The sequence below is a fragment of the Vulpes lagopus genome, chromosome 4, assembly GCF_018345385.1.
Source record: "Vulpes lagopus strain Blue_001 chromosome 4, ASM1834538v1, whole genome shotgun sequence".
In the NCBI taxonomy this organism is placed as follows: domain Eukaryota; kingdom Metazoa; phylum Chordata; class Mammalia; order Carnivora; family Canidae; genus Vulpes; species Vulpes lagopus.
Window position 1 is genome coordinate 50,017,233 of NC_054827.1, and position 26,878 is coordinate 50,044,110.

General features: G+C 40.3%; 2 protein-coding genes across 2 annotated transcripts in view; both read left to right on the top strand.

Annotated features, from left to right (window-relative positions):
* LOC121488733 (translation initiation factor IF-2-like) overlaps positions 1–16,832 on the top strand; it is a 59,889-nt gene extending 43,057 nt beyond the window's left edge. The window contains exon 5 of the mRNA XM_041751059.1: positions 16,575–16,832. The gene's annotated coding sequence lies outside the window, so the exon portion shown is untranslated. The remainder of the gene's footprint in view (positions 1–16,574) is intronic.
* TRIM24 (tripartite motif containing 24) overlaps positions 8,222–26,878 on the top strand; it is a 94,050-nt gene continuing 75,393 nt past the window's right edge. Inside the window, exons 1-2 of the mRNA XM_041751060.1 lie at positions 8,222–8,226; positions 12,274–13,139. Coding sequence (XP_041606994.1) covers positions 8,222–8,226; positions 12,274–13,139 — 871 coding nt within the window. The remainder of the gene's footprint in view (positions 8,227–12,273; positions 13,140–26,878) is intronic.

The window sequence follows — 26,878 nt, forward strand, 5'->3', positions numbered from 1 at the left end:
CACCCCCCGCCACAGCTACTTTTGTGATTTTCTTTTTGTTTTTCTGTATTTTGATGATCATGTGACCTGTGTGTGATGTGTGCCTGTGTGTATATGTGCACGTGTGTGCTGTGTGTGCCTGTAAGTGCACACATGTTTTCATTCTGCCTCTTGAATATGGGAGTTGGTGTCTTTCTGCAGTTTGGGATCCTTGGCCGTTCTCTCTCTGGATGTTGCTTCTATCTGTCCCTCTTTTCCTGGGACCTCAAGTACAAGTATGATGGGCCTTTTGCTGTGGACCATGTGTCTTCTGTTCTTTTCATTGCTGCTTCTGCTTGCTCTTCGGTTTTGGTATTGTCTGTTTGCTCTGTCTCAGAACCACCAATCTTGTCCTTTCCTATGCCATCTGAGTTTTCTGTTAAGCCGTCGATGAATGCTTGATGAAAGATAGTTTATTTTTTTTTTTTTAATTTTTATTTATTTATGATAGTCACAGAGAGAGAGAGAGAGAGAGGCAGAGACATAGGCAGAGGGAGAAGCAGGCTCCATGCACCGGGAGCCTGATGTGGGATTCGATCCCGGGTCTCCAGGATCGCGCCCTGGGCCAAAGGCAAGCGCCAAACCACTGCGCCACCCAGGGATCCCGAAAGATAGTTTATTTTATAGGTCTAGAATATCCATGTGATTTCTTCATATGCATTACACTTTTCTCATTGAGTTCTCCATTGATTGCATCCACTTTTCTCCGTCTTGTTATCTGTTTGTCTTACCATGATGATCTTACTTCACAGTCTTTGCTTATTTTCATTCTGAATTATTGGTTGCATTTTCCTTCCCATGTATGTTTCTGGTAATTCTTTGGACGTGTGCATAACATGGTGAATGAAAGAACATCAAGGGCCAGATGGTTTATTTGGTGGGTCGATAGTCCCTTTTTCTCTTTGGTGCATTGAGCTGGCCGTCGGTGCCCCTGTAATTTGTCCGTTTTTCCCCTGTGGACACTGTGTTTTGATTGAGACCCACTAGTCAGAAGTGGGCTCTTTGTCCTCAGCACTGGAAGGCCTCACAAGCACTACGCCAGTCCTTTCAGGGATTTCGAGTGTCATACTTAGTCCTATGCCCTGTGCAGCTTAGTCATCTGGCACCTCCCACATGGGTGGGTCTGGGTTTGTGGCAGACCCCTTCTTGCTTGCAGAGGCTCATCCCGTAGGTGCTGCGAGGCCACGGTAAGCTTTGCTCGGTCTTGTCCCCTTCACCTCCCACCTTGCCAAAGCACACGTCCTGTGGGAACGTCAGCCTTGCATCTGGGCCTCCTTGAGTTTCCAGTGTGGCATTGTATGGTGGTCACGATTGATGCTGGTGTCCTCCTATCCCAGTGCAGCTGATGTCCTGAGCTGGAATTGGCAAGTGGCCTGGGGACAAAATGGTGCCCCGTCATCAGCCTCCTCAGTGAAGGGCTCTCTGTCCTCTGCACAGAGCCGTTACCTAGTTCTGGTCATCTGACAGCTTCCTTACTATCGCCGGGAGCACATTTGTGCGTAATCAGCCTTTTCTGGTTGTTGGGATGGAGGCTTTGGCTTGCACCATGTATAAATCTCAGGAAGTGGAAGTCCCCGATTTAATAAAAAGCTTAGAAATTGTGATTTGTTAATATCTTAAAGATGGTAGTGAGCTAGTTCTTGGTAACTGATGATTCACATAGCAAGTGCCCCATTACTGCTTTTTGAATTGGATGCAGAGTGTGTTCTTCACTGTACACAAGAATGTGTGATTTTTTTCATTTTTTTTTTTTTTTAGATTTTATTTAAATCCAAGTTAGTTAACATATAGTGTAGTATTAGTTCAGCGGTAGAATGTAGTGATTTATCAGTTGCATATAACAGCTAGTGCTCATCACCTCACATGCCCTCCTTAATGCCCATCCCCCAGGTACCCCATCCACCACCCACCTCCCCTCCAGTGACTCTCACTTTGTTTCCTGTGATTAAGAGTCTCTTATGGTTTGCCTGCCGCTCTGGTTTTATCTTATTGTATTTTTCCTTCTCTTCCCCATGTCCATCAGTTTTGTTTCTTAAATTCCACATATGAGTGAAATCATATGGTGTTTGTCTTTCTCCGATTGACTTATTTCACTTAGCAGAGTACCGCGAGTTCCATTCATGTTGTTGCAAGTGGCAAGATTTCGTTCCTTTTGATGACTGAGTAGTATTCTAGTGTGTGTGTGTGTGTGTGTGTGCGTGTGTGTGTGTACATACATAACATCATATATACCTACACCACATCTTCTTTATCTTGATAAAAGTCTGGGCTATAGATCTTTATCCAAAGTACAAAAAAATAGTGATTTGAAGGGGTACATGCACCCCAATGTTTATCTCAGCAATGTTCATAATAAGCAAAATATGGAAATAATGTGTAATTTGTAGCTATGTTCTTGAAACCACATTTGAGTAGCATTAAGAAAAATTCATATAGCAAATTATAGTCGTAATTTATTTCAATGGTTAATTTTAAAAGATCCTATATTTTGCTTATTTGAACTATTTTTGAGTCTTGACTTAGATGTAAGATTCTCCATAAAGTTGACAGTAGTTCGGTTTGTTGAAGAGTAGTTAATAAGATTTTATCCTTTATCAATATGGATGGAACTGGAGCATGTTACGCTGAGTGAAATAAGTCAATTGGAGAAAAACAATTATATGGTTTTACTCATACGTGGAATATAAGAAACAGCACAGAAGATCATAGGGGAAGGGAGGGAAAACTGAATGGGAAGAAATCAGAGATACTCTTAACTCTGGGAAACTGAGGACTGCTGGAAGGGAGGTGGGTGGAGGGATGGGGTAACTGGGTGATGGGCATTAAGGAGGGCACATGATGTGATGATCACTGGGTGTTATGTGCAACTGATGAATTATTGAACACTACATCTGAAACTAATGATGTATGATATGTTGGCTTACTGAATCTAATTTAATTTTTTTAATCTAATTTAAAAAAAAAGACTAGCTAGGAAATTTCTTTTACAATTTACTCAGTATTTATTTACAATTTATATAGAAAGCTTCTTCATATTAGTGTTAAAATGTAATGTTCAAAATGTGATAAACACAGCATAGAAACTTTGGGAGGGATGAGAAATACATCCATGATCCTGATTCTGGTGATAGTTCATAGGCATACATATATGTCAAATCTTACCAAATTGTACACTTTAAATATATGCAGGTTTGTGTACATTAATTAAACTCCAATAAAGCAATTGGATACACAAAGTTAATGTATTTAGAGAAGAGCACAAAAATGAAAGAAGAGGACATAAATTTGGTGTAATGAAGTAAGTATGTTTCTTGGAGAAATAAAATGGCCATAATTCCACTTTGTCATGCAAAGCAATAATATAATGTTTTATTAGGCCTAAGAAAAGATCTTGTAGATAAAGCTGTATTATACTTCATTACTATAATATATGAAGAAAAATTACTGAACACATGCAAAACCAAAAAATGCAAGCATCAGAACTTGCTGAATTGTAATATTCAGGAGATGTCTGAATTCAGGAGCATAATTTTGAGAAATGTTGCCATCACCACTACCTGTGGAAAAACACAAACACTGATGACTCTGAGTTGGAAAATGTGTTAGAAGAATTAGCCTATGAATATAAACAGGATTTAGAAATTCCTTAACTAATTGTTTTCAGTTATAATCCCTTTTGTGGTATATAACAAAAAGCTATGCCTATAGAAATCCGAGAGAGCTTTTTGAATAAATATGAAATTAAAATTATGTATTAGAAAAAATGATATACACACACCCTTCATACAAATAGTAAACCCATGTCAATGTTTTAATCAACTCATTAATGAGGGAACCTGCTGGGTGACAATGCAGGTTCTGGAGGGATATAAGAAAGTGGATTAATAAGTGAAAGAAGGAATTCTAAAAATAAGATTGTCAAATTGGATACAAAATTGATTAATGAACTACAAGGCAATAAATCCAAACCTTTAAGGTAATCTTTTCTGTAAACACAAAGTATAACATCTCTCCTCATCAGTTTTCTATAAATTATTCTGTAACTTGATAGAATTGTAGAAAGAGGTTCCAAGTCAAGCTGCATTATATTGTTAGGGGCCGAGGCCTCTTCAGTGGGCTTGTTGGGCATTAAAATGTCATGCAAGCAGCTTTCTGCCCAAATTCCAAGTTTTTTTTTTCTTAAATTTTTTTTTAAATTTTTATTTATTTATGACAGTCACAGAGAGAGAGAGAGAGAGAGAGAGAGAGAGGCAGAGACACAGGCAGAGGGAGAAGCAGGCTCCATGCAGGGAGCCCGATGTGGGATTCGATCCCGGGTCTCCAGGATCGCGCCCTGGGCCAAAGGCAGGTGCCAAACCGCTGCACCACCCAGGGATCCCCCCAGATTCCAAGTTTTAAATATTCCTGAGCATTGGAGAGGCATTGCAACCATATAAGCCACATGTTAACAAAATATTTTCTGCCAGCAGTTGGTTGGCTTCTTGGAAGCTGTTGACAGAGGCTTGTTTAGTGAGGTACTTGGTTAGAAGGATTTTTTTTTTCTGGCTAAAGAATAGTTATTTATTTATTTTCATTTTTTGACCAGTTTATTTCACTTAGCATAATGTCTTCAGTTTATCCATGCTGTAGCATATGTTAGAATTTCCCTCCTCTTTATGACTGGATAATATTTTGTTATGTGTATTAGCACATTTTGTTTATTCATTCATGTGCCATTGGTACTTTATTGCTCCGACCTATGACTATTGTGGATAATGCTGTTATGAACATGGATATACAAATATTTGAGTGTTTCCTTTTAAATCTTTTGGGTATACACCCTAAAAAGGAGTTTCTGGATCAAAGAATGGTATTTTAAAGATTGGATTTTACTAAGGTAGAAGGAAAGCCATTGGAGGGTTTTGAGCAAGGTGGTGGCATGATCTGGATGTGTTTTAGAAGGATCCCTTTGGCTTTGTGTGGGGATGTGATTCTGGGGACCAAAAGGGAAGCCACCAGACACATCCCAGAAATCCATGCAGGAAAATGTAGCTCACCCAGAATAAGAGCCCAGGAAAGGTGAGTAGTATTGACTCTTGATTGGCCTCTAAGGTGGAGCCAAATAGATTTGCTGACATATTTCCTATAGTCACACAAATGTAAGGCAAATATCCTAACTTCCTTCTTTGGTTAGAGATGTTAAATGTTCAATAATGCAAAAGGTTATTTCCTGGGAGTATACATGTTTCTGATGCTTGCAGAAAAGAGGATCAAGATTCCAATGGAAGTATAACCACAAAAATGAGCTGGGACCTAAGGAATCATCTAGCCCCACAGGTGACAACCTACAAGGCTTGGCCATTGAACTCTTAACTTCCTACTTTGCTGGTAACTCTTGGCTTTGGGATGATCCTTCCTGACACCTGACACTGCCCATCCAGGCAATAATCACATAACAGAGAAGTCTCCATAAAGGTCCCAATCCACACAACAGGAGTCCATATTCTCTTTCCGTTTACAGGTGCTGAACTGTTTACAGAGAACTGTAGTCATATTGCATGTGAAGCTTAGAAACATTTGAAGTGTAACACATTAATAGTTAAATTGCATAACGTGGTAGCAAATATTATACAGCATTACAATGTCATTTATATGTTAAATAAAGTTACTGTGATATCTAAAGGAGATTCCACACATATTCAGGTGGCAAATGTCAAAGTGCCAGTACTTATAGCCTTAGAAAATGACCTAACACTAGTTGCAATCCTTCCCATAATTTTTCCAGCTATAAAATCTGTTTACATTAAGTCTGTTCACTTTCAGGTATGAAGAAGTCCAGTGTGGTCTAAGTTACATATTCAATCATATGTCCCATTCAAAGCCTCTCTCCTCTTCCAACTTTAGCTCTGTCCTAACACTATCTCTCCCTTCTTTTTTTTTTTTTTTAAAGAAATTATTTATTTATTCATGAGAGACACAGAGAGGCAGAGGGAGAAGTAGGCTCCATGCAGGTAGCCTGATGTGGGACTCAATTCCAGGAACCCAGGATCATGACCTGAGCCAAAGGCAGATGCCCAACTGCTGAGCCATCCAGGCATCCCATTACCTCTCCCTTCAATGATTCTCACCTCCTGCTATTCACACTCTTGTGCAATCCCCACCCACACAAAATACCTCTGACTTGTATAAGGGTATTGCAGAAATGATGGCATATGACTTTCAAGGCTAGGGTATAAAAGATATTTTGGCTTTTGACATGTGCTCTTGACTTGCTTGCTCTCAGGATGCCAGCAATCATGTCTTCTTTTTTTTTTTTTTAAGGATTTTATTCATCCATTCATGAAAGACACACACACACACACAGAGAGAGAGAGAGAGAGAGAGAGAGAGAGAGAGGCAGAGGGAAAAGCGGGCTCCATGCAGGGAGCCCAACATGGGACTCGATCCTGGGTCTCTAGGATCATGCCCCGGGCCAAAGGCAGGCACTAGACTGCTGAGCCACCCGGGCTGCCCCAGCAATCATGTCTTAAACACACTCAGTGGAGAGTTCCATGTAGTGAAGAACTGAGGCCTCCTGCCAACACCCAGCACCAACTCACCAGGCACATGAATGAGTCACCTAAGTAGCAGATTCTCCAGCCCCAGTCAAGCCTTCAGATGACTGCAGCCCCAACCAACATCTAGACTGAGCCAGTCAAACATCCACTTTATTTATTTGCTGCTTCTGGCTTCTTCAGGGTCTTCTTAGATGAAGAAGAATCAGAGAAGATGGGACTAATTACTTACCTAATTGGTGCTATTGCAATTTGGCTGCCAGTGCATCCCAAAGACTGGTTCTCTTGTTAGGACTCAAGTTGTGAGTTATTTAAGAGGCTCTACTCAGACCCTAACCTGGGCAATATACTGTCTGCCTGTACTCTTAAAACACCATCCCCCCTCAGCAACTGCCCATGGTGGAGGAACTCACAGTCTCCTTTTGCTGAGATCCCCTCATGCTAGCAGGCTTCCTTTTGGGACAGCCTACTTATAAGGTCACCACAAACCCAGTTATCACTCTTTGACATCCATTTAACCATTTAACACATGTAAACTTGCAATGCAAGATGGTGGATATGTAGGCAGCTCCCCATTGCCTTCTACTTTAGGAGAGAAGGAAGCACTAGTTTCTAGGCTCATGGATGCTCCCAGATTCCAGGACACACATATCAAGCTCTCCCAAGAACCTTCTCACCAATCTATACACCAGGCTTCTTTTTTTTTTTTTTTTTAATTTTTTTTTTTTTTCCTAATTTTTTTCATTTATGATAGTCATACAGAGAGAAAGAGAGAGAGGCAGAGACACAGGCAGAGGGAGAAGCAGGCTCCATGCCCCGGGAGCCCGATGTGGGACTCGATCCCGGGTCTCCAGGATCGCGCCCCGGGCCAAAGACAGGCGCCAAACCGCTGCGCCACCCAGGGATCCCTACACCAGGCTTCATTCATGCTGAATCTAATGAGTTTTTGCAGTTCATTAGTCAACCAGCAAGGGAGGGAAATGACCTTTTCCCCTTCTTGTAAAGACCCCCAATCTTTTGAAATCATATTGCTGAAGCTCTCTTCTATTGGCCTTAAGGCGAGTTAGTAATCCTTCCTTCTTCTGGCTTGGAATGTAGGAAAAGATCCTCAGAGACTATCTCTATTGGAAGCTTGCATAACAGAACTTAGAACTACAGTCTGGTTTGCCTTCAGAAGAGGGTTTGTACTCCTACAATAATGCCTATAATTTATTGCTCTTGCTCACTGGTTGGTATGTTAATTCAAATGTAAATGGAGTTGAGGAAGACACACATTGAACTTGACATGTTTCAGGCAATTCATAGATATCACTCTTACTGTTTTGTGTGAGGAGCCAGACTGCATAGTGGGTTCCTTTTACAAGAAATATTGATTCAGTTTCAAAATGTAATAAAAATATAATAAAATACAAAAATAAGATTTTGTCTTATAATCATGCTACCTTTATATGACAACTAGACTTTTTGTGTTCTTGTTTTTTCCTTGTTTGTCCTTTCCAACTTTGGAAAAGTACCGTTGGGAAGGGAAAATGCATAAGATTTTAAGTCAGACAAATCTGGATTCAAAATCTGTTCTCCCACTTGCTTATTAAATTAACCTCAGCTCTCTGAGCCTCTTGTTATTTCAAGACAATAATGTTTATTTTGAAAGATTTTTGTAAGGATAAAAGATGAGGTAAGTGCTTAGAATAGCATCTGGGAAAGAAGCACTCAACAATGTGCAGCTAGGACCAGTTATTGTCATTATGAACATATACAAAGTTTTTATACAGTTGAATTATAATGTACGTTGATTTTGAGTTCTAATTTTCTTATTTACCTAAACTTGTTTCAAAAGTGTTTTCTGGGATCCCTGGGTGGCGCAGCGGTTTGGCGCTTGCCTTTGGCCCGGGGCGCGATCCTGGAGACCCGGGATCGAATCCCATGTCGGGCTCCCTGCATGGAGCCTGCTTCTCCCTCTGCCTGTGTCTCTGCCTCTCTGTCTCTCTCTGTGTGACTATCATGAATAAATAAAAAAAAAATCTTAAAAAAAAAAAAAAAAAAGAAACCCAAAAGTGTTTTCTGAGATGCCTGGGTGGCTCAGTGCTTGAGCATCTGCCTTTGGCTCAGGTAGGGATCCCAGGATCCTAGGATCAAGTCCTGCATCAGGCTCCTGCAAGGAGTCTGCTTCTTGCTCTGCTTATGTCTCTGCCTCTCTCTGTGTGTCTCTCATGAATAAATAAATAAAATATTTTAAAAAACAATACAAAATGTTTTCCATGACAACCATATTTTTTGTTTTAATGACTAAAATATTCCAGCATATTGATATTTTATAATTCATATGCATTTCTCTATTCCTTAAAATTTAGGGTATTTCTAGCTTAACACTTTTTTATTTTTGGCAGTTTCAAATTATGTGCTATCAACCTCTTCATACATATAGTCCTTTTTTCTTATTTTAAGTTACTTTTCTGAGACAAAACTCCAGTTGTGGAATTACCAAAGTGGGTCAGAGTGCATGAATATTTTTATAGTTCTTGATATGTAATCCCTACTGGAATATAGGGCACTGTTAAAATTATTTCTCATTCCCGTGAGACCCTTCTGTTGGCTAGGCATTCTCTGGCTCAGTTGTACGTTTAGCAGCAATAGCTGCCAAGGACAGAAAGCACCACAATTCCGTAATAGGTTCTGTCTGTATCTGAGGACAGGTTGACCTTCAAGTATGATTGGAGATGTCAGATGCTATCACTGAATGGAACTCCTTCCGGGGAAGATCTAAATTGAATTGATACAGATACAATTTCTTGGTGAGGTTTCTGGCATGTGCCATGAATTGCCCCTGTGTACCTACAGGGAAGTAACAGTGAGGGAGAGGTAAGAGATCGGATTGGAGATGCAAGCAGGAATCAGACTGTGCAAGGCTTCCAGGCTTCTAGGCTTGATTTTATTCTGCACATATTATGGACGAATTGTGTCCCCCTCCAAATTCGTATGTTGAAATTCTAGTTCTCAGTGTGACTATATTTAGAGATAGAGTCATTAGGAGGTAAGTAAGGGTGAATGAGGTCCAAGGGTAGGGCCCTAATCTACTAGGACTGCTGGTCTTCTGAGAATGAAAAGAGATCTCTTCCTCTCCATTTCCCTCCTCACATTACAGAGGAAAGGCCATGTGAGGATTTGGTGTGAAGGCAGCAATCTGCAAGCCAAGAGAGCTCTGGCCAGGAACTGGATCAGCCAGCACCTTGATCTGGGAATTCTAGCCTCCAGAACTGTGAAAAAATAAATTTCTGTTGTTTAACCACCCAGTCTATGGTACTTTGTTATGGCAGCCGAGGCTGACTCATCCAGTGTGTCATAGTAAGTTATTGAAAGCTGTGAGCAAGAAAATGATGGGATCTGATGTGCAGCCAAGAAGCTGCTACCACTGAAGCAAAGCAGCAGATGAAATCAGAAAGGTGAAAGAGTTCTAAATTTATATAAGACCACATGGGACCAATGTAAGGAGGGTTTTGAGTAGAGAAATAATGGGACTTGACTCAATGGTTGAATAAATTATCCTAGTTAGAGGGCCCAGCAAGAGGAGAAGCAGATACAGTGGCCATCAGGCAAGAAATGGTATGGTCTACACCAGAGAAGTAGCAGATTTGGCACACCTACTCCATCCTCGGGGCTCAAATCCATCACCTGCCTTTTCTGCTGAGTGGCAAGTCCCATACTTGCACAAAATGAAAAGCAAGCTCCAATAGTACACTTTCAACATTTCGTTCACAACTGTATAGCCGCTGCCTAGTGCCTAATGTGTATGAAATATTCAATAACTATTTGTTGAATGAATAAACTAGGAAAAAACTAAAAAATAGCCAGAAAATCATCACCACTGAGGAAAAGACTATGTTTAACCAATTATCTGACCCTGATAATGGTATAAATTCTTCTGGCAACATCTCTATTGTTGCCTTTAGATTCCTATAATATGCTCCTAGCTTCTCCTAATAACCAGTATGTCCTAGTGGTTAGTGTTTTGGTGTGGACACTTTGATTTCTAACCTGATGCCCAGACTTTTTTTTTAATAAATTTATTTTTTATTGGTGTTCAACTTACCAACATACAGAATAACACCCAGTGCTCATCCCGTCAAGTGCCCCCCTCAGTGCCCGTCACCCATTCACCCCCACCTCCCACCCTCCTCCCCTTCCACCACCCCTAGTTCATTTCCCAGAGTTAGGAGTCTTTATGTTCTGTCTCCCTTTCTGATATTTCCCACACACTTCTTCTCCCTTCCCTTATATTCCCTTTCACTATTATTTATATTCCCCAAATGAATGAGAACATACACTGTCCTTCTCCGATTGACTTACTTCCCTCAGCATAATACCCTCCAGTTCCATCCACGTTGAAGCAAATGGTGGGTATTTGTCGTTTCTAATTGCTGAGTAATATTCCATTGTATACATAAACCACATCTTCTTTATCCATTCATCTTTCGATGGACACCGAGGCTCCTTCCACAGTTTGGCTATTGTGGACATTGCTGCTATAAACATCGGGGTACAGGTGTCCCGGCGTTTCATTGCATCTGTATCTTTGAGGTAAATCCCCAACAGTGCAATTGCTGGGTCATAGGGCAGGTCATTTTTAACTCTTTGAGGAACCTCCACACAGTTTTCCAGAGTGGCTGCACCAGTTCACATTCCCACCAACAGTGTAAGAGGGTTCCCTTTTCTTCGCATCCTCTCCAACATTTATGGTTTCCTGCCTGGTTAATTTTCCCCATTCTCACTGGTGTGAGGTGGTATCTCATTGTGGTTTTGATTTGTATTTCCCCGATAGCAAGTGATGCAGAGCATTTTCTCATGTGCATATTGGCCATGTCCATGTCTTCCTCTGTGAGATTTCTCTTCATGTCTTTTGCCCATTTCATGATTGGATTGTTTCTTTGGTGTTGAGTTTAATAAGTTCTTTATAGATCTTGGAAACTAGCCCTTTATCTGATACGTCTTTTGCAAATATCTTCTCCCATTCTGTAGGTTGTCTTTTAGTTTTGTTGACTGTATCCTTTGCTGTGCAAAAGCTTCTTATCTTGATGAAGTCCCAATAGTTCATTTTTGCTTTTGTTTCTTTTGCCTTCGTGGATGTATCTTGCAAGAAGTTACTGTGGCCAAGTTCAAAAAGGGTGTTGCCTGTGTTCTCCTCTAGGATTTTGATGGAATCTTGTCTCACATTTAGATCTTTCATCCATTTTGAGTTTATCTTTGTGTATGGTGCAAGAGAGTGGTCTAGTTTCATTCTTCTGCATGTGGAGGTCCAATTTTCCCAGCACCATTTATTGAAGAGACTGTCTTTCTTCCAGTGGATAGTCTTTCCTCCTTTATCGAATATTAGTTGACCATAAAGTTGAGGGTCCACTTCTGGGTTTTCTATTCTGTTCCATTGATCTATGTGTCTGTTTTTGTGCCAGTACCACACTGTCTTGATGACTACAGCTTTGTAGTACAACCTGAAATCTGGCATTGTTCTAGGATTTTGATGCCAGTTACTTAATTAACCGCGCGGAGCGCCCGGCGGCGGAGCTCCGCCCCCCGTGGGCGGGGCTAACGCAGGCGGACCGCTTAGCCGGTCTGTCATTAACAAATGATCCCTGAAGCTTCCTAGGGGAGCGCAACGCACAGCAAGGCCCAATCAGAGGCCGCGGCTGGGGAGGGGGCGGGGCTGGGCAAGCGCCTTCCCACCTCCCAGCCTCCCGCCGCGGCCATTGGGCGGCGCGCTCCTCGCCGTCGCCTCAGTTGCTGGGAGAGGGAGGGCGGGGGCGGGGCCTGAGGTGGGCCGGGACCGGGGCGGGGGGCGCCGGAGAGAACTCGGGGAGGCGAGGGCCGGCTGGGCGCCTTCGACGAGCGCCGAGGCGGTTGGCGAGGCGGACGGGGCGCAGCCTTCCCGGTGCGGGGAAGCTCCGGAGCCGGCGCCCAAGCTGCCGCCCCGCCCGCGCTCCTGCCAGCGCCACCTCATGCTGCCCCGCCCGTGCTGGGCTCGGCCGAGACCCCGCCGCGCGTCCCCGCCCCCGGCTCGCCGGTCAGCGGCTCTTCGCGGTTCGCCACGCAAGGTGAGAGGCGGCCAAGGTGGGCGCGCGGGGGGAGAGGAGCCTGAGGAGCCTGAGGAGCGGCCCCCCCCGGACCTGCTGTCGCGTCGCCGCCGCCGGGGGTGCGCGGCGGGGGAGGGGCGCGGAGGAGGGTCCGTGTCGGCGGCGGCGGCTCCGCGTTCTCCTCCGGGGCTGGAGGAGCGCGCCCCGCACTTTGGAAAACCTCGGCCGGAGCGGGCTGCGCTGTGTAGCTCGCGGCTGCTTGGCCCGCTGCGTCCGGTTACCTGCTCCGCCCTCTGCCTCCCCCGGAGCTTCGTCCCGGGTCCGCACGGCCCGAATCACCCGGTTCGGACCCACGTTATTGGAGCCGGGGGTGGTGGGCGGTGGGTGAGGACGGAGCGACGGGGACTCTTCTGCGGGGAGGCGTGTGCAGATCCGGATGCTGTTTTCTGTCCTGCACGGAGGTTTCGGGCTCTAACGCGTTCCCCGATTTCTCTCCCTTCTGCTCGGGACAAAGAACCAAGAGACGGTATTTTGGTGTGTGTGTTTGCATTGGAAGGTTTTCTTTCGCTACGGTAAAGGGTAAAGAGAAATAGAAGGGAGTGATTTTTTGGGGGGGAGCGCAGGATTTTCTTGTATTTTGTAGACGACGGCGGGATGATGTGGAAGTTGCTGTTCTCTTTGGTGGTGCATTTGTTACTGGGCAATGAGACTTTTGACAGGTAGTTCCCATTGCGAGCGTTAACAGGTTTGAGACCTTTAAAAAGTCCAAGGAAGCGCAGTAATCATCCTAGGAGAATGAGGATTGTAAATTGTGACTTTGCCAATACGGGAGCACCTCCTTTTTAAAAGTAGAAGGTAATTGGAAACGGGAATGCTTCGTTTTTGATGGATACTTTCAGAGGGTCTGGTTGATGAAGTTTGAGATAAAATGCTAATTAAGTAATTGAGCCTATGTAAGGGGTGTATGAAATCGGTGCCATAGATAGACAGTAGTGTTAGACTCTTCATTTGGTTCTGTGTTTGGAACAGTATCTGGCCTAGGGAGCCAGTTTTCCAGCGGTCTCTCAGTTTCTGCAGGTCGTGCCAGGGAGGTACTGTGACTGCCCTTGGTTTCTGCTTTTGAAAGATGTTTGTATAAGGATCAGCCTTGGAAGATAGAGATAGTGTCTTCCACCGGAGCAAAGAGCAGGCCTGCGTGTGGTCCAGTGTGGTGTCCCCCGGAGTTAAAGACAGGCGTGCTTAGTACCCACGATACAAGATTGGGGTGCTCTAGCTTAGGTTTCTTCTGGTGTAACACAATCCATTGCCTGTGCAGGTGTCAGCTGGCCCTTTGACCTTGCCTGGTGGGAACTGGGGTTCCGGGAAGGAGAGCAAAAATGTTGATGCTTCGGTTTATGCTAGCTTTGGCCTACGTTATTATTGTGAGTAGCTAATAAACGTCCCTGGTCTCTCAGCCATGAGTCTGCCTTCTACCATGGTGAGCTAGCCTGCAAATAGGCTGAAGTCTCAGATCTTTCACTCTTGTTTTCTCTCATGTGGCCCACCTGTTGGAAATTCAGTACAGGTGAAACAAATATTAGTTCTTAATGTTTAGACACAGTCTAAGGTCTCTTTTATTTGCATTTTAATTGGTTAAATAGGCTAGTAGCCAATCGGGATCTGAATTTTGCGTAATTCTAGAATTAAGGTTTATCGTGTGCCTGGCCATGACATTCAGACCTGAATGAATGAGAACAGGGGGAATAAAAGCTCCAAAACTAAACTCTGAGACAGGTTTTAAGTTCCAGATTTCTCAAAATGTTCTATGCGATTCTAGTCTAAATATATTTTATCTTGGTGTTTGTATAAGCAGCAAGAATTCAAGAAAGCATATAAATTGGAAGGTAATGGTTTTGTTTTTATACTGAGAAAGACAGAGTCTCTAACAAATGATTCTTTAAATACACTGTTACAAAAGAGGGTCATTTTCTATAAATTAAAAATACTACCTATCCTGAATCTTATTAACTTGAATATGTTCTTCCTTCCTCTCTCTCCTTGTGAACTTACTCTAATACTAGCTGAGATAAAACTTTAGCCAGCACATTTCATAAATAAATAGGGTTCATTTCACCATCTCTGTTCTTCATTCTCCTAATGAACTTGTGGGTACAGTCATCATGGATCAAACTATATAATACCTACAGGAGCTAAGCTAGTTATATGAGTTGGAGAACTATGAGTTGGAGGTGAGGAGTGAAAGGGAGGCGGGCAGCAAACTCAGCTCTTGCAGATTGTCATGTAAGAGAAGAGAGGGCCAGTATTTTTTTTTTTTAAGATTTTATTTATTTATTTATTCATGAGAGATCAGAGAGGCAGAGACACAGACAGAGGGAGAAGCAGGCTCCCTGCAGGGAGCTGGATGTGGGACTCTGCCCCAGGACCTGGATCATGACCTGAGCCAAAGGCAGATGCTCAATCGCTGAGCCACCCAGGAGCCCTCAGAGGGCCAGTATTGAAGGATGTGTGTGTGTGTGTGTGTGTGTGTGTGTGTGTGTATATATATATATCCTATATATTGAAGGATATATATATTGAAGGATATATATATACAATATATATATCCTATATATTGAAGGATATATATATATATATTGTATTTCTTTTAACGAGAAGTCTGAAGCCCGGATTTTTGTGTGAGCTTTCTCTAGTATTAGATAATGGCAAGTAAATTAAAACACGCACACACATGGACACACACACACACACACACACACACACAGAGGCCCATTCTTTAGGCCAAACAAAACAAGTTTTGTTGAGGCCACAATCATGTTGCAGTTATACTTGTCCTTTTTAGATAGTGGTTTTCAAATTTTAGCTCTACTAGAGGCACTGGTATAGTCATTAGACTTTTAGGGGTATCTGGATGGCTCATTTGGTTAAGTATTGTCTACCTTCCGCTCAGGTCATTATCTCACAATCCTGGGATCCCAGGATCTGAGCCCCAAAGGCTCTCAGGGAGCCTACTTTTCCCTCTCCCTCTGCCTCTCCTCCCTGCTCATTCTCTCTCTCAAATGAAATAAAATCTTAAAAAAAAAAAAAAAATTAGATTTCTAAGCCTAGCCCTCCAGAGAGCCCAACTTGGCATAGTTTTAGAATTCTAGAGTATAATATTAAATTCTAGTGTTTCATTAGCTCAAGCCATGTTATATTCCAAAAGAAAATTGATTATAGGAGGATTCCTCAGGAAATTAAGACCAAAATTCAGGGTATAGAATAATAGTCTTCAGCATTATCAAACATGATATTTCTATAAAACATTTTTGGTGTTCTCTGTTACCCTAATTGGAATTCACAGAAAATAAACCTTCTAAAATATGTTTTTATGCAAAATAAATAAAGCTAATTTATAATGAAAAAGAATGTATTATAATTTATAAATGCTCAGATACAATTACAGTAACTACCAAGACCCCATTGAGAACATGGGTCAAAACTGTCCTTTGATAAGGCTGCCTGCCAGTTGGAAGGAATGAGGATGAGTGACCACATGCTAAAGTTGGATGAGCTACCTCAGGTATGACTGCCATTTTCTTAGTGTGCAGTTATATCCAGGAAAGAGGGAAGGACGTAGAAAACAGATTTTCTTTAGGTACATTATAGGTAGCTCTGAATCTAGGAAAGCTATCTCAGTCTGTTTACAAATCTTACATAGGAAACTTAAAAGTATAGGAAAAGCCATCCAACTATAATAAGGTTTATAGAAGGTATTGTAATTTTATGTCATTGGAAGATAGTATAAGAAAAAGGACAGTAGTCCTCTGAATAACAGATCTAAAGAAGTGAAGATAGCAGTATACTTTGTCTTAAAGCACAGATATAATTTCTACAAAATAAGCTGGAAAAATAAAACAGTATGTTATGAAAAAACAAAATAAACTGAATTAGAAAAGTTTGTAAATGAGCTCCTATGTTATAGGAGATCATGAAAAACTGACAAGACTTGAGGAATGAATGAGAAATAATTTCAGAAATGAAGATAAACCAGAAAGTTCTTGAATGAGCAGACACTCTAGAAAGTACCACAAAAGAGAGAAATGATGGAAAAAGACAAGTGAAAACAAATCAAGTAAGGAGCTGAAAGAAATTCATAAAGTGACAAGAAGATCTTATATGCATGTGCACATAAGTATATGGACATTAATAAAAGTGCCCGGACTGACAAAAGAAACAGGAAAAAAACAAAAACAAGAAAATGTTTTTAAAGATGAACATCTATATTATAAGGGTTCATCATGTGCTTAGGAAAATTGAAACAACAGCCACCACTGAAATGTGTTCTAGGGCTTTTAAAGAAAAAAAAAATACTTTGGGCACCTACACAAAAAGACTACATCACTTAGGTGGAAAGAATGCCAGATTATCATTAGACACTCCAGCATTAGTACTTAAATCTGGAAGACTGGTATAAAAATTTTTAAGATTTTTCATAGAAAAAAAAAATGAATTGTGAATTGAGGCACACATCCAGCCAACTGATGTTTAAGCATAAAGACCACATATAAGAACTTTAAAAGTATTGTTCCTTTGAGCCCTTCCTAAGGATACTAGATTTTGTTGCATTTTATTTCTCACTTTGGTATGCTTGGTGATATATATATATATATATATATATATATATATATTTTTTTTTTTTTTTTTTTTACTTATTTGGGAGGAGTGTAGACATGACCCTTAGCCCCAAACATAGATTCTCTTTTTTAAAAGGTTACTTGTTTATTTTTTAGCTTTACTGAGATAAGATTAATATACAGTAAGCTGCACATATTTAAATGTACTGTTTGATGAGTTTTGATATATGCAAGGATAATCCCCTATAAGTGCAGTATAATTAAATTAAGGGAATTTGACATTAGTACAGTGCTATTATCTAATTACATGATCTATATTCAAATTTTGTCAGTTGTCACAATAATGTCCTTCACAGCAGCTTTTTCACCCCCTTTGATGGTGGAGGAAATCCAGGACACAGATTGCCAGCACGTACTATGGAATAGATTTGAGGACAAGTTCCAGAGGGTGAATTTCCAGCAAATCCCACTGGTACAGCACCAAAGTGTGAGTGATGGCTGTTATCTTTTCTAACAAGGTCTGACTATTGAGCTCTGAAGGGAAAATTCTTCCTTGGGTACTCTGTCCTAGCCTTAGCAGTTGTGGCTATTTTGTGTCATATTTATCACATCTGCTGTTATATTCTTGAACACTGTCTCAACTTCTTACTGGCCACTCCTAGGTATCCCAGTTCCTTGAGGTAGTTAATAATTATTTCTGTCAAATGTTGTTTTTTCAAACTTAATGTTTGATTTCTCTCCTTATTCATCATTTTTGGCAAAAGTAATGCGTCCCCTTCAGTGCTTTACATTAGGAAACCATGATGTCCTCTTGTCCCATTGCTGTTGTTTGGCTTTCATCACTAGTTTGAACTGCCAGATTTCTCCACTTTTCCCCCTTTGTAATTAATAACTTCCTGTAAGATACTTTGGGTCTCTGTCAGTGTTCTGTTCCCAAAAACTGTAGATAGCATCCACTGCTGATTCTTCCCTTCATCATTTATTATTGTGATGTTGCAAAATGGTGATTTTTCTGTCACTCTCAGCTTATTAGCTGATACTGTACTGTATGAATGAGACTTTCCTTTTCCATTTATTACTGTGGGCTTGTGAAATTTTTTTATATTATAAACTATTCCTTTCATTATTTTGATAACCACATTGTTCCAATTTGGGCAGTAGGAACCCCTTCAAGTTGAAATCTTGTCCTTTGACATACACCTATTGATTGTTGAATACTTCTAACTTTCTGGCAAACCAGATAGTTTCTAGGCTTATCTTCTACTTTTACTGTATCAGCCTTGGTTATTTCTCTAAGGAGCCCCAATTGCCTTTTTAGTGAAGTCCAACTTATCTTGTATGAATTTTTCTTTTGTTTGGTATTAAGAAATCTTTACCTAACATGTTTTCCTCTTGAAGTTTCCAAGCTTTAAGTTTTACATTTAGATCTATGATCCATTTTGAGTTAATTTTCATGTGTGATATGAGGCATGGATCCAAGTTCATTTTACTGGTGGATATTTAATTTTTCCACCACTGCTGTCGAAAAAGCCATCCTTTCTCCTACTGCACTGCCTTTGTCAAGTATCAGTTGTCCACGTATGTCTGGGTTTATTTTTGGGCTTTCTGTTCCATCGATCAGTTTGTTATTACACCAATACCATGCTGTTGAGTCTTGATACTAATGCCAAGAGATCTTTTAGGAGGAAAACAATAGGCAGGATGTTCTGCAGGGAATTTTTTTTTCATTTTTAAATTTTAATTCCAGTATAGTTAACATACTGTGTTATATTAGTTTCAGGTGTACAATATAGTGATTCAGCGTTTCTATACATTATTCAGTGCTCATCATGATAAGTATACTCTTTAATATCTATCAGCTATTTCACCCACCCCCTACTCATCTCTTTCTGGTAGCCATCAGTTTGTTCTCTATAGTTGAGTCTGTTTTTTGGTTTGCCTCTTTTTTTTTCTTCATTTGTTTTCTTAAATTTCACAAGTGAAATCATACGATAATTTGTCTTCCTCTGACTTCTTTCACTTAGCATTATAACCTCCAGATCCCATCCATGTTATTGCAGATGGCAAGCTTCATTCTTTTTATGGCTGAGTAATTTTCGTGTGTGTGTGTGTACATGTGTACATGTACACCTCTTCTTTATCCATTTGTTGATTGATGGACACTTGGGCTGCTTCTATAATTTGGCTATTGTAAATAATGCTTCAGTAAATGTAGAGTTCCATGTATCCTTTCAAATTAATGTTTTTGAGTTGTTTGGGTAAATATCCAGTAGTAGAATTACTGGATCATAGGGTAATTCTGTTTCAAAATTTTTAAACAACCTCCATACTGTGTTCCACAGTTAGCTGTTCCCACCAACAGAGCACAAATGTCCCTTTTTCCTCTACATCCTCGTCAACACTTGTGGTTTTGATTTTAGCCATTCTGACAGGTGTGAAATAATATCTTAATGTGATATCGGTGTCTGTTTACCTGATGATGAGTGACATGGAGCATCTTTTCATGTGTCTATTGGCTATCTGGATGTCTTCTTTGGAGAAATGTCTGTTCATCTCTTCTGCCCATTTTTTAATTGGATTTCTTTCTTTCTTTCTTTCTTTTTTTTTTTTTAGTATTGAGTTCTTATATTTTGGATACTAACCCTGTATCAGGTATGTTGTTTACAAATATCTTCTCCCATTTCCTACGTTGCCTTTCAGTTTTGTTGATTGTTTGCTCTGATGTACACAAGCTTTTTATTATGATGTAATCTCAATAATTTATTTTTGCTTTTGTTTTCTTTGCCTCAGGAGACATACCTTAGAAAAATATTGTTGGGGTTGATGTCAGAGAAATTACTGCCTGTATTCTCTTGTAGGATTTTTTTATGGTTTCCGGTCTCACATTAGGTCTTTAATCCATTTTGAGTTTATTTTTGTGTATGGTCTAAAAAGCGGGCCTGTTTTCATTCTTTTGCACATAGCTGTTTAGTTTTCCCAACACCATTTGTTGAAGAGATGGTCTTTTTTCTCACTGCATATTCTTTCCTGCTTTGTTGAAGATTAATTAACCATATAGTTGTGGGTTAATTTCTGGGTTTTCTATTCTGTTTCATTTATCTAGGTGTCTTTTTGTGTGTGTGTGTGTGCCAGTACCATAGTTTTATAGTTTTATGATTGCTACAGCTTCATAATATAACTTAAGGTCTAGAATTGTGATACCTCTAGTTTTGTTTCTTATTTTCAAGATTACTTTTGCTATTTGGGGTCTTTTATGGTTCCATACATAGGATTATGGATTTTAGGATTTTTTTTTCTAGCTCTGTGAAAAATACTTAGGTATTTTGTTAGGGATTGCATTAAATCTGTAGATTGCTTCCATGTGTAGCCAACTGTTATATCTTAAATTTCTTTTATTTTTTTCAAGGATTTTATTTATTTATTCATGAGAGACACACATAGAGAGGCAGAGACATGGGCACAGGGAGAAGCAGGCTCCATGCAGGTAGCCCAGTGTGGGACTCAATCCTGGGACTGGGATCATGCCCTGAGCCAAAGGGAAATGCTCAACTGCTGAGCCACCCAGGTGTCCCTCTTTTATCAGTTTTTTATAGTTTTCAGAATACAGATGTTTCACCTCTTTGGTTAAGTTTATTCTTAGGTATTATTTTTGGTGCAATTGTAAATGGAATTGTTTTCTTAATTTCACTTTTTCTGCTGTTTCATTATTAGTATATAGAAATGCAACAAATTTCTGTACATTGATTTTGTATCCTGTGACTTTACTGAATTAAGTTCTAGTATGTTTTTGGTGGAATCCTTAGGGTTTTCTGTAAGTATTATCATGTCATCTGCAAGTAGTGAAAGCTGCTTCCTCACCAGTTTGGATGCCTTTTATTTCTTTTTGTTGTCTGATTACTGTGCCTATGACTTCCAGTATGATGTTGAATAAAAGTGGTGAGAGTGGACATCATTTGTCTTTTCCTGACCTTATAGGAAAGCTCTGTTTTTCCCTATTGAGTATGATGTTCCTTATGGGTTTTTCATATAAGGCCTTAATTATGTTGAGGTATGTTCCCTCTAGACCTAGTTCGTTTAAGTTTTTTATTGAGAATGGTTGTTATACTTAGTCAAATGCTTTTTCTGAATCTGTTGAAATGATCCTTTCTCTTGGTGATGTGGTATATCACATTGATTTATTTGTGAATATTGAGGCATGCTTGCATCCCAGGAATAAATCCCACTTGATTGAGGTGAATATTTTTTTAGGTATTGTTGGATTCAGTTTCTAGTATTTTATTGAGGATTTTTGCATCTAATCTACAGCTATTGGCCTGTAGTTCTCTTTTTTGTGTGGTGTCTTTATCTGGTTTTACTATCCAGTGTAATGCTAGCCTCATAGAATGAATTTGAAAAATTTCCTTCCTCTTCTATTTTTTGGAACAGTTTGAGATGAATAGGTGTTAACTCTTTAAATGATTGGTAGAATTCACCCGTGAAGCCATCTGTTCCTGGACTTTTGTTTGTTGAGAGTTTTTTGATTACTGAGTCATTTTCATTGCTGGTTATCAGTCTGTTCATTTTCTGTTCTTCCTATTTCAGTTTTGGTAATTTCTGTTTCTAGGAATTGATCCATTTCTTCCAAATTGTCCAATTTGTGGGCATATAATCCCTCATAATATTCTTTTATAATTGTTTGTATTTCTGTGATGTTGGTTGTTATTTTTCCTCTCCTCATTTGTGATATTTATTCTGGTTCTTTCTCTTTTCTTTTTCATAAATCTAGATAGAGGTTGATCAATTTTATTAAGTGTTTCAAAGAATCAGCTCCTGGTTTCATTGATTGTTTATTTTCTGTTTAGATTACCTGTCCATTGATGTAAGTGGGATGATAAAGTCCCCTACTATTATTGTTATCGATGAGTTTATGTTTAATGTTTTATATATTTGGGTACTCCTGTGTTAGATGCATAAATATTTATGATTTCTATATCTTCTTGTTGATTTATCCTCTTTATTATTATATAGTGCTCTTCTTTGTCTCATTACAGTCTTTGTTATAAAGTCTAGTTTGTCCCATATAAGTATTGCTGCTCCAGCCTTCCTTTGACTTGTATTTGCCTGATAATTGTTTCTCTGTCTCCTTACTTTCAATCTGGAGGTGTCTTTAGGCCTAAAATGAGTCTCTTTTAGGCAGCATAAATGGGTCTTTTTTTGTTTGTTTTTTTTTTAATTTTTTAAATCCATTCTGTCACCTTGTGTCTTTTCCAAAAGTATTTAATTTAGAAAGAGAAAGAGTGAGTGAATGGAGAGTGGAGGAGGAACAGAGGAAGAGGGAGAGTGAAACTCAAGGGAGACTCTGCAGGCTAAGCATGGAGCCCCACCTGGGGTTGGATCTCCCCCACCAGAGCCAAAACCAAGGTTCAGTTACTTAACTGACTATGCCACTAGGGTGCCCCACCCTATATCTTTTGATTGGAGTGTTTATTCCACTTACATTCAAAGTAATTATTGATAGATATGCACTTAGTGCCATTTTATTACTTGTTTGTGGTTGTTCCTGGAGATTTTCTCAGATCCTTTCTTCTCTTTCGTGTTCTGCTGATTTTCTTTAGTGATATATTTGGAATTCTTTCTCTTTATTCTTTGCATGTTTGTCAGTGGTTTTTAAAAAATAGTTGCTATTAGGTTTGTGTATATAACCTTTTCTCCACACAGCAGTCTGTATTAAGTTGATGGTTCAAGTTTGAACCCATTTTTTTCTCCTCTCTTCCTCACATTTCAGATATATGTTACTATATTTTATATCCTTTTTGTGTGTGACTTCCTGGACTGATTTTTGGTTTGTTTGTTTATTTATTAATTACAGAGAGGGAGGCAGAGACATATAGGCAGAGGGAGAAGCAGGCTCCCTGTGAGGAGCCTAAAGGGGCACTCAATCCCAGGACCCTGGGATCATGACCTGAGCCAAAGGCAGATGCTCAATCACTGAGCCACCCAGGGGTCCCTCCTGGACTGATTTTTATAGAAATATTCATTGTTACTGCTTTTGTGTTTGCTGCTTTTATTCTGTCACTTTAGTGTCCCCTTCCCAAAGAATCCCCTTCAATATTTCATGTAGTGCTGGTTTAGTGGTCAGGAACTCCTTTAGTTTTTGTTTGGAGATAAATTCTTTATTTTTCCTATTCTAAATGATACCTTGCTGAATAGAGTATTCTTGGCTATGGATTTTTCTCATTCAGCACTTTGAATATATCATGCCGCTCTCTTCTGGCTTGCCAGTTTCTGTTGAGAAATCTCCAGCTAGCCTTATGGGTCTTCCCTTGTAAGTTAAGGACCTCTTTTGTTTTGCTGCTTTTGAAATTCTTTTGTCACTATATTTTGAAAATTCAATTGCAGTATGTCTTGGAGTTGGCCTGCTATTGTTGATTTTGATGGGAGTTCTTTGTGCCTCCTGAATCTGAATGTCTATTTCCTTCTCCAAATTAGGGAAGTTTTCAGCTATTATTTCCTGAGATACATTTTCTGCCCCCTTTTCTCTCTTCCTCTTCTGAGACTCCTGTAATATGAGTGTTACTATGTTTGATGGAGTCACTGAGTTCCCTAAATCTGTTCTCATGTTCCATAATTATTCTTCTCTTTTGTTCACCTTGAGTAATTTCCATTACTTTGTCTTCTAGGTCATTCATTTATTCTTCTACTTATTACAGCCTGCTGTTCATTGCATTAAGCATGTTTCTAACCTTGTTTATTACACTCTTTGTCTCTGATTCTTTTTTAACTCTTTTTATCTCTGTGGTAAGGTTCTCACTGATGCCTTCTGTTCTTTTCTTAAGCACGTGAGTGTCCTTACGATCTTGTTTTAAATTCTCTATCAGGCATGTTGCTTATATTTCATTTAGATCTCAGGCCCTGGCCTTGTCTTGTTCACTTATTTGGGATAAATTCCTTTGTTCTCATACTTTGTCTAGGTCTCTGCCTCTTTTTCTGTGTTAGGAAAGTTCAGTTATGTCTCCTGCTTTTACTGAAAGTAATGGCCTTATGAGGGAGAGATCATGCAGTTCCCAGGGCCTAGTGCTTCAGAAAGTATCTCTGGTGTGTACTGCATGTGGTCTGTTCTTATGTTCTGACTGCTCTGTCCTTCAGGCCTGTCTCCTTGCCTGCCATGGGCAGTATTTGGTCCTTGGCCTGAGTATGGTGAGTTTTAACTGGATGTGCTTTGGTCTGCTTGTGAAATGAGACCTGTTACCACCTCTACGAGAACAGAGGCCCTGCAAAACTCTCTGGTCAGGAGGGATGGCATGGGCTTTGTGCTGTTCTCTGAGGGGGAGGGGCCAGCCACCCTGGGACTGAGGGAGTTGTGACTGAGAAGGGCAGTTCTACCAGAGTGCAGGAGGTTGGTGCTTGATGTAAGCAAGTTAGGCAGCCAGTGTTGGTACTGTGTGCTGCTTTTCTACATGTGGCTCTGTGTTCATGCTGAGGAGTAGGGGGGGGGGAGGGAAATGGCACCAGACAGTTCTTTTGTTCTAGAGAAGTGTCTCTGGACTCTGCCTCTCAGGGACCCTCTGAGAGGGACAAATAAACCTCCCCAGTGTGTGCCTCAGGCACTCTTAATCACTCCACACTGTGCTTCTGGGTGGTTTGCCTGCCTTCTCTCCAGGAGCAGCACAGTGCCCTCAGGGCTCTATCACAGACAAGCCCACTGACCTTTAAAACTCCAGGCTTTAAGCCCCGCTGGTTGCAAGAACTCATTAAATTCAGTTCTTCTTGTTTTCTAAGCCAGTGGCTTGGTGGAAATGTTCTTGTGTATTCCCTTGTGTGTGTGCCTCTCTCTCTCTCCCTGTCCTTCTTCTTTTTTTAAAAGATTTATTTATTTATTCATGAGAGACGCAGAGAGAGAGAAAGAGGCAGAGACACAGGCAGGGGGAAAAGCAGGCTTCCCTGCAGGGAGCCGGATGTGGGACTCCATCCTGGGTCTCCAGGATCATGCCCTGGGCCAAAGTCGGTGCTAAACCGCTGAGCTACCCAGGCTGCCCATCTTCTCCCTTTCCCTCTTTAGTCCTCTCACCCTTCTCTGTGACCATGGCTCTCTCCCCTCTGCAGCGGCCATAATCTGTTTCTCCCCTAAGTCACATCTCCACACTTTCTACCTTCTTCAGTGTGGCATCTTCTCTCCCTTTAGTTGTGGAGTTCGTTCTGTCAAGTCTTCAGGTCATATTCTGGGCTATTTAGGATGATTTCATAGTTATTAGCTGGGTTCATGGGACAAGGTGAACCTCGAGTCCTCATACTCCAGTGCCATCTTCCTGCTGCTTTGTGATTTTCCTTTTTTAGACTTTTTTTTTTTTTTTTTTTAGATTTTATTTATTCATGAGAGACAGAGAGGCAGACACATGAGCAGAGGGAGAAGCAGGCTCCCTGTGAGGAGCCCGATGTGGGACTTGATCCCAGGACTCTGGGATCACACCCTGAGCCAAAGGCAGATGCTCAACTGCTGAGCCACCCAGGCATCCCTTTTATACTACTCTTATAAGTTTTCCTCTAGAGTTATGTGAGCTCCATAAAATGAATTATAGAGAGTGCTACCTTTTACAGTTCTCTGAAAGAGTTTGTGTAAGATTGGAATCATTTTTTTTTCTTGAATATATAATAGCAACCAGAACTTCTGCTTTTCTTTGTGGGAAAATTTTGACTCCGGATTCAGTTTTCCTAAAGTTTTATCTATAAGACTCTTCATGTTTTCTGTTTCACTTGATAAAATTTTGACTCCGGATTCAGTTTTCCTAAAGTTTTATCTATAAGACTCTTCATGTTTTCTGTTTCACTTGAGAAACTTTGGTAGTTAATTGACTCTCTTTAATTCATTGGGGTTGACTCTACTATGCTTTACAAACTCTGAATATTTTTCTTATTATGGTAAAAATGTGCACAATGTAAATTTTACCATTTTAAACCCCCCCCCCTTTTTTTTTAAGAAAAACAGAGTACCTGGTTAAGGGGGACAGAGGTGGAGAGGGAGAGGGAGATCTTAGGCAGGCTCCATGCCCAGCTCGGAGCCCAACTTGGGGCTCCGTTTCACAACCCTGAGATCAAGATCTGAACTGAAATCAAAGAGTCGGACATAAAACCACTGAGCCATCCAGGAGCTCCCCATTTTAATCATTTTTAGGCCTACAGTTTCATGACTTTAGGTACAATTATAATGTGTGTAACCATCACTACTATTCCCAAAATATTTTTCCTCATCTTAAATAGAAGCTCTACTCATAAGCAGTAATTCATTTCACCCTTCCTGCCCCCGGTAACTTCTGTTTCGCTTTCCATCCTTCTGAATTTGTCTATTGTAGATAACTCATATAAGTACAATTTTTATATGTATATACATATATAAATCATATAAGTAGAATTATCTACATATATATGTATATTTTGACCTTTTTGTCTGGTTTATTTTGTATTTTCGAGGATTATCATTGTTACAGCATCAGAATTTCATTCTGATTTAATGGTCAAATAATACTCTATTTTACAGACAGCGCATTTTATTCATTCATCTGTGATGGACAGAGCCACTGTTCCACTCTTATGAATAACACTGCTGTGAACAAGTATATGCTGAGTCCCATTTTCAGTTCTCCTGGGCATATACCTAGAACTGGAATTGTTAGATCAT